At 41.1% G+C, this 8,223-nt stretch overlaps 1 protein-coding gene across 4 annotated transcripts in view; it reads right to left on the reverse strand.

Moving 5' to 3' along the window:
• FBXL20 (F-box and leucine rich repeat protein 20) overlaps positions 1 to 7,096 on the reverse strand; it is a 114,101-nt gene extending 107,005 nt beyond the window's left edge. Inside the window, exon 1 of one of the 4 annotated variants that reach the window (XM_036930508.2) lies at positions 5,800 to 7,096. In XM_036930508.2, the coding sequence (XP_036786403.2) occupies positions 5,800 to 5,847 (48 nt within the window). In that variant the 5' untranslated portion in view covers positions 5,848 to 7,096. Of the gene's footprint in view, positions 1 to 4,972; positions 5,301 to 5,799 lie in introns of those variants that run through there. The other 3 variants (XM_036930509.2, XM_036930504.2, XM_036930505.2) reach the window with 3 other exon arrangements.
• Between the last annotated feature and the right edge of the window lie 1,127 nt (positions 7,097 to 8,223).

Below are 8,223 nucleotides of genomic sequence, written 5' to 3' on the forward strand. Positions count from 1 at the left end.
TTATTACATTTGAATATTTATCTTTGTTTTTTAAAGGTATGTAATTAAGCAAGATGAATCAAATACAAGTAGTTCAATACTACCACCTATTGTTTGTTGCTATTAAGTTAAATCTTTTCTCAAATGGGGCCAAGTGCAGTAAGACATAAAACTATAAAACCACAGCTGTATACCTTCATTTTTCTCAGTCAGTTTTTGGGTGGGGGTCTGATCTAAGAATTCACTAAGTCTGGAAGATCAAGTAGGAAAACAGTATAAAGACAACTGCACAAGCAGCTAAATTTGGTCAGTTTAAGGGCATTCTTTCTTCTTCCTCCCTCCCTTGGATTTTCCTGGTGTAATGGAATATTTTATTTTGAACATCTAAAAATACCCTTACAAAACCGCAGTACTAGTTGGATTACTGAAAATTTTAATTCAGTTTCCAATTTGTCACCAGTTGGGAAATAGTAATCTGGGGTCTAGGAATGGAATCTTCGGCCTGTAACAAAAGTACTTTAACTAATTTGCAAGAAAAATAAGACCAAGATTTCAAAAGAGACAACCCTGGGTATGTAAATATATAGAAGGACTTTACAAATCAAGAATAAAAAGCAACACGAACACTAACAGCTAAAAACTGACAGTGACCTAAAACACAAGACCGTAAGACTTTAAAAGTGTGACTACTTCTAACAGAAATACTGATTTAATGAATGAAAATCTTCAATACAGAAATAGATTACATGTAAGAATATAGTAACTTAAATTCAAGAATATATTTTGAAAGTTTTTGCTAAGCTAAAAATTTTAAAGACAATGAAAATCATAATAATTTTCAATGTATAATGGTTTACCTTATATAGGCCACAGAAAGATGCAAACATATGTTGATTTCTAAATAATGAATGACTCTAAGTACAAGGTATAATGTACCATGCGTCAAAGATAAAAAGGGACCCATGACTATATAATAAAGAAACATCAATTAACACTATTCAAAAAAGGACAGATAGCCTGAATGGGCCCCAAAAGCCTAGACCTCTTATTTGGATTTTCTATAATGTTTTATAACTGCTTTCAAACCAATCTCTAAAGTGCTAAAAACAAAATTCCTCAATTTTACTAGTTTTCTATCTCATTGCACAGCCTTTCAAACAGAGTGAACAAGTGACTCTCACCCACTGGAAAAATATTTAATATTTCCACATGCACTAATTTGGAAAATATGGTTATTTACCATGTTAGAATATTCTTTAGGTTAGAAGATAAAACCTTAAGGAAGTAAAAAGGTCATTACTGCAGCCTTAATAGTACTTGGGCAACTCAGCCTACAAACTTTGTAACAAAATACTGGAGTGGCTGTTTCAGAACAGTCAAGGAAATAGGGTCCTCGGTTTTTATTCGAAAATTACAGATTTATAGGATTCTGGAATAAAAGGAAACTTAAAAATTGATTCTAACTCCCTTATTTTGCAAAGAAGGGAAATGACCGAGCCAGAGAAGAGAAATGACTGAAGTTTAGTTAGTTGGTAACAAAAATCAAGAGTAAATATTCAGTTCTTTTAACTCCCAATGCTGTATATTCTTTCTGCTGTACCACATTTTATGACTTCTCTTATTTTGACAACAAATTGAACTGACAAAACGAAGCAGGCAATGAAACACTAAAATTTAATCTTACAATCTGTAATATTATAGATTTAATAGAGCAGCAGTGATATACAATGAAAAACAATAATGAACAGGAATTCAAAATACCCAAAGTGGAGCTTAGCTTATCACTTCCTAACTATGTGAGTCTTAGATCTCCAAGCACTCATTATAGCTTTTTTAAAAATGTCAGACTTTTTAATAAACCCAAGTAAGAATTTTTCTTCCAATACTATACTATATTCTTATAATGGAGCTACTAAGAGTATGACAAAGGGGAGAGGCCTGTGAAAAATCTAAACTTGGATTCAAGGGCTAGCCTAGATATTTACTTGTGTCTGTCACTAATCTCACTAAGTGTTAAGATAACGTAGGTTACAGTAAAATACACTGCATTGAGAACTTTAGGAAAAGTTCTTTTCCACACATTTTATGGGTTTTTAAAAGCTATGTTATGCTAAAAAACAGAGCACAATGATAAGAGTCAAAAAATGCAGATTGGAATCTTGGCTTCCCCACTTACTAGCTGTGCAACTTGAACCCTTCTCAGGCCCTAGCTTTCCTCAACTCTAAGTCAGAATTATGAGAATAAGCAGTAACTTGAGGTTACATCTAGCTCAGTGCCTGGCATATAGGAAGTATTCAATAACCATTATTAAATTTAAAAGGAAAGTATCAAAATTTGCCACAACCCAGAACTTTATATAAACTTCATATAGTTTACATAATAGTATGTATTTAAATGATGAATTTCAATTAGGAGACTAAGACAATTCACACATTTGTTATTTATAAGGGTTACCATTGTAGAGATTTAATGTCAAAGTGATACTGCAAAGAAAAATAATTTTCCCATCTCTGTATCTTTTTAACTCTTTTATTCAACAGTCATCTACTTCGGCTATACCTCATGATGCTACATATCTGGCTAACAGGTACTCTTTTCCCTTGATTTTAACTTAAACTTTTTTCTACAGGTCTACTCCTGAGTGTGAGATTTAAAGTGTGTGGTCTCCAGCTACAACATCCAAAAGCATAATACAGAGAATATTCCCTACAAAAAGATTGTAATGAATCAACTATAGAAAGATAAACTTCAGTTACCATCTACCCAGAAAAAAAATGCAGCCAAGAAAAAGGAAATATCTTTCATTTCTTATATTAACCATAACTAATTTGAAATTACTTATTATTTGCTATAAAAATTACCTGCATTCACCACAAATTCTGAGAGATCAGCTGCTTACCATCCTGAAATTATCAATCCTTTAGAAAGTATTCTGTAATTTTGAGAATCTAAAAAATAATTTGATGTAAATGTTTTACATATGAAAAGCCTGCTTTATCTTATCTACACCTTTTATCTGTTGAAAGTCTAAATGTTTTCAACAAATTAGCAATGCACTTATTACTTCATATGCGACCAGTTTGTTTTACTTACTACTTGTAAATTAGGTCAGTAAATAAGTAAATGATTTTAAGAAACACTCAGATAATGAACCCTATTAACACATACCATTTCCAGTCTTTCTCATTTGTATTCTGGTATGAAACACTTCATATCATAATAAAAGAGTAGCTTTTGGTTATAAACAATTTAATCATGAATACTGTACAAGGAGGGGTTCCCCCCTTTACTCTTTTTTTATCTTCTCAGATACCTTTAAAAAGGTTCAGTTGCCAGTTACATACCAACCAAGGTAAATAAGTAATAAATTTTCTTATTTCAGTATACAACTACAGATAAACTACAAATTAATATATAATTATAAAAATAGGATAGAGTTACAATTTTGAAGCACATACTATAAAAGAATTAACTTAAAAAGTGAAGAACAAATGATAAAGATCTGACTGCAATGGCAAAAGGCTATTCCCACTCAAATCTTTAGTATATGGGTTTCTCTCACAATTCCTGTTAACTGCTAAGATGCCTATTCAGTAATTTTAATGACAGTCTGGACTTTTACAGTAATACTGAATAGGAAACCATGATACATTTTCATTGGGTCTCTCTACATTAGGGCTACATAAAGTCCTATTAAACACCAAAGTATACCTACTACTTTACTCCCATGATCAAGTTAAATATGAAAACTCTAAGGAAACCCAATTCCTTGTTTTTTTCCACTCCTCACCTGCCACAGCCATACTGCAGCTCTTAATTTAAACTCCCCAAACAAATACTCTCTACCTTGATCTTTGTGGATAAATTAACAATATTTTTCCCATAAGCATAGAGGAAAAGACTAAACTGAAGACCCGTAAGTAACAATTTCACTCTCCGCATCTAGCTGGTAAGTTTTCTGAAACTCTTGTCTCACCATCTTACAATTTCATCCTTCAAATGTAAATGAAGAAATACCCTAAATTGAGATATACACTGAGCTGTGAGGGATCCCAGGTCAGCCTGATTCTCTGCCAGAAAAGACCAGGTAATATTTACTCTTCTTGTTGCACAAGTTTCTTTTTCTCTGTTATCCCCTCAGTAAACCTTCCTGTGTATTACTATACTGCTGTAATTATCTGTAGTGAGAATACTTCACTTCCTAAGGAATCAATTACCAACATGGTGACTCTTTCAGGTATTTTATTTTTCGTCCAGTCCTCAACTCCATGACTATAAGCCTGTCTCCAGAGACGGACAAGTTCTTAAGAGACAAACAGATTTGAATGGATTTTCTCAAGTCTCTCGGTCCTTCGTCCCAAACTCAAAGCCTGTACACATTTAAGAGTTCCCAGAAACAATGAGATACAAAAAGCACAGACTAAACGGGAAAGAAGAGGAAGTGTCAGAACAATACCCTAACCAAACACAGCACCGAAAACCCGTGGTCGTCTCTGTCATCTCCGTCTACAACCCTACTTCCCTAGTTTAACCAAGGTCTCTCTCAAAGTTGGAGAATGGCTCCCTGGCCCATCATTTCCCCCTCGCTTTACTAAGAAACGCTTTACGAAGGTGGCAGAAAGAAAAGCAGCAAGCTCCGGTCGATCGTAACTGTGATGATTTTTCTACCGGGTGGAGGGAGGCAAGCCAAGAGTGGTGTAAAGAATGGAAAGCTGAGTGATACTGGGGGGAGGGGGAAATTAGGGCGCCAGCGCTAATCCCCTGCCCGGGCCCGCTGGGGGAAAAGGCAGGAGGCGACAAACGGGGGGACTGAAGAAAAAGGACTGCACAGGGCTTTTGGGTCGGGAGAAAGGAGAAATAAGTCTGGCAGCGCCAGCGGTCGGAGGGTGACGGCACCAGGCAAGGGAGGAGGCTCTGTGCGGAGCGAGATTTTCGGAGCATAAGAGCGGGAATAGCCTTCCTGACACCGCCCCAGCCCCGCCAAGCTCACACCTCAAACCTGCTCTTGGTCACTCCGTTCACGTCCCTCCTCATGGGGCCGGCGGGTGCGGCCGGGGCCGGGCGCTGCGGCGTGCGGAGTGCAAAGACTAGGGCCCCCGGGCAGGCCCGGGAGTTCCGGGACTCGGAAGAGGCAGAGGAGCGGCGGGCAGGAGCCGTCGGCGCGGAGGCGGGACCTCTCGGCTCCCGCAGGGCCTCCTCCACCTCGCGCAGCGCCCACGGCAGGGACGACTGCTCGTCGGTAGCTCTTCTCCCTCTTCAGCCTCAACTTCAACCCAAAACAAAAACACTCCCCACCTGCCAGCAACGCCTCTCCTCATTGGGCAGAGCCGCCCGGGCCTTGGAACGCCGTGGGGAGAAGGCGGAGGAGGAGGAGGAGCGCGCGGCTGCGGCGGCGGCGGCGCGGGACCCCCCTCCCCCACTCCCGGGCGCAGCCACGACGGTCAGCCCGGGAGCAGCTGGAGCACGGTGGCGGCGGCGGCGGCGGCGAGAGTCCGCTCTTGCCTCCCAGACTCGTAAGCCCACCGCAAGGAGAGGCAGGGAAGTGCCTGTGTCTGTCTGTATTTGTGTATGGGAGGAACTGCGGGGCGGGTGCGAGTGCGCGCGTGCTCGCAGACCCGTGAGAGGAAAGCAGGGCATCTGCCCACAGAGCCCTGACCCTTATAACCCCTCGGCGGGCACTCAGCCCAGTCCAGCCCACTACGCACTTGAGCTTTCTGCCTGGTCTTCCAGCCCCCTAAGTCTTGTCGCTTCTGCCCCGGTAGCCTGTGCTGGCACACACGTCCTTCCCGACCGTCCAACTCCCTTCCCCTGTCACTCACTGTCGCCTTGAACCCAAAGTGCAGCAGGCGGTCCCTGCTCGGAGCCATTTTCTTTCTCTCTCCGGTTGTTTCTAGATTGGGGCACTGCTGGTGCCGCCGCCGCCGGTGCTGCCGCCGCCGCCACTCCCGCCTCCGGGGATTGCATTACCGGGTGCTGCAGGGCGTGGGTCTTCTCCTGCATGGATCAGGAGGGTAGGGGAATAACTGCGTTGCCCTCTGCTCCGGGGATAAGCAGTGAAGTCGCACCTCGCGCCTTGGGGTCAGGGGGCGCAGGGCAGAAGCTGGGCGACCATCCCAGTAGCTGGGGGAGGGGCGTGCTTTGATGGAGGTGGGGGCTGGCAAGGCAGAAAGGCCTTCGGCTTCCCCCGCCCTTCCGCCGCCCTACCGCCGCTGGCGCCCAATGGGCTTTAGTGTCTTCTCGTCCTCCAATCAGGGCTCTGGTTGGTGAGAACCTGATCCTGTCGCCACTTTGGCGGGAGAAACAAGCGTGTCTGAGCGAGTAGGCGGGGCGCAGGCGGAGTAGAAATTACGACGTTGTTGACTCCTTGGCTCCTTTTTTAAGAAGCTAGGTTATGTCGTATTATTATGCTTTAGCAACTCCACTCCTCAAAGCCTCGAAATATGTGATCGAATTCCCATGAAGGAATTAAGAGTTTACCCTTAAAAGGGCGGCAAACTACAGAATCACGTACCAACAATAAAGTTTTAGACACCATCATAAATTTCAGCAGTCCTGTTAAGACCACAGCCAGCTCCAAGGCAGATATGAACTTGTCTTCATCTCTTTTCTAATTTGCAATTGTAATGACTGTTTTGCTATGAATCTAGTAAGAGTTGAGCTTATAAGAGCAATTGGTGCTGGAGATCTTTAGGACGTATTTTAGCTGGAAGGCATATTATTAACTCTTAGAGCGCTTTTTCAACTTTTTCACTTTTATCCTAGAAAAAACTTCCTAAGCAAAAACTTCGGAAGCTCGTCAGGCCCACAAACTTAGCTGTAGATGTTATATTCTCCTCCTGTCCAGTATGTTTGTTGTTATTGCTTCACTTCAGCCATATAAAATATTAATTCCATTTTATCTAAGCGAAGTTTTCTCCCAGCAAGAACTGCTGATAAATTTGGTGACTAAAGCCTGCAACAGACAGTAAAACTGGCTCAAGCAAAAAAAAAAAAAATCAAATGAAGATAACTCACAGGTCTGTTTTCCTATTTCAGTTACTCTTTCCACTTAACCTATTTGGAGTAATACTCAGGGAAGACTTTTACTTTTTGATTGACTGAACCTTTAGAAAGCTAAATAAATGAAAATTATTTGGAGGTTAAAAATTTATTACACAAAGGCATATTGCTTTTTATCAAATAAATTTATTTGCACGTAAATAAACAGGTTCTTTTGTAATGATTCAGAGGGAAAAATCCCACATTGTCTACTTCAAAAAAAAAAAAGAAAAACCCCAAAGTATTTACAGAACAGCCATATGCACAGAAAACCAAATTGAAAAAAATTTTTTTAGAAAAGACTCTCCCAATGCTCCTAATGTATGTTTTTTAAAACTCAAAAACATAAAACCCAGCTTTACAGTTAAGCTTGTTTCCCAACCTAGCTTCTGAGATGGTAAGTACTTCCTACCCTTCAAAAATCAACTCAGGGATAGAAATAAGGGGACAGGAGGATTGAAAAGAAAAAGGGGAAAAAAAAGATAAAAAGGTAAATGAGACTTGCTCAGGGATTGTGAATGAGTTTGCTATTCTGGCATCTGCTTCAAGTGACTCAACTAGATACTGTATGACTCACTGGCTCCCAGAAAAGGTTTCTTCTGAGAAGTCATTATATTGCTGCACTTCAGACTTAGGCCAAGGAAAATCTTTCCCAGAGACACCAACCTCAAGCCCAATTTTGGCAAATACATCCTGCTTCATTTTTCTCCCCTCTAAAACACTTGTTTTAAAACACACTGATTTTGAACCTGAAATCTTCATGTACATCAGAGCAGGTTTTGACCAAGAACCCCTAACATGAAGCCAAAAGACAAGAGGAATCAGATCAAACTAATACATAAGACACCAACACCAGAAGATAGGTAGAAGTTGACTTCATGTTCTTGCCGTCTTTTGAAACAGGAGTATGACTACACCAAGACAGGAGGGAGGTGTCCCAGGCTTGGTATATTCTGCCTCTTCTCCTCCACCCTGTGGAGAAATGCAGTGCTCCCTGGTTCTCAGGCAGGGTGAAGCAGTTTAGCCCCGGCGCCCTGTTAAGCAAGTTCAGATGCTGGGTCAATGTGTGGGGTGTGCCCATCGGTAACTCAGGGGCTTATCCTTCATCCAGATCCTAACTCAGGATTCTTTGATCTGGGATGAAGACAGAAAGAGAAAAAAAAAGCTTCCCAGTTTACTCATTTTGGTATTTGGTGGCTCTGCTT

This window comes from Manis pentadactyla, chromosome 4 (genome assembly GCF_030020395.1).
Source record: "Manis pentadactyla isolate mManPen7 chromosome 4, mManPen7.hap1, whole genome shotgun sequence".
NCBI classification, from domain to species: Eukaryota; Metazoa; Chordata; class Mammalia; order Pholidota; family Manidae; genus Manis; species Manis pentadactyla.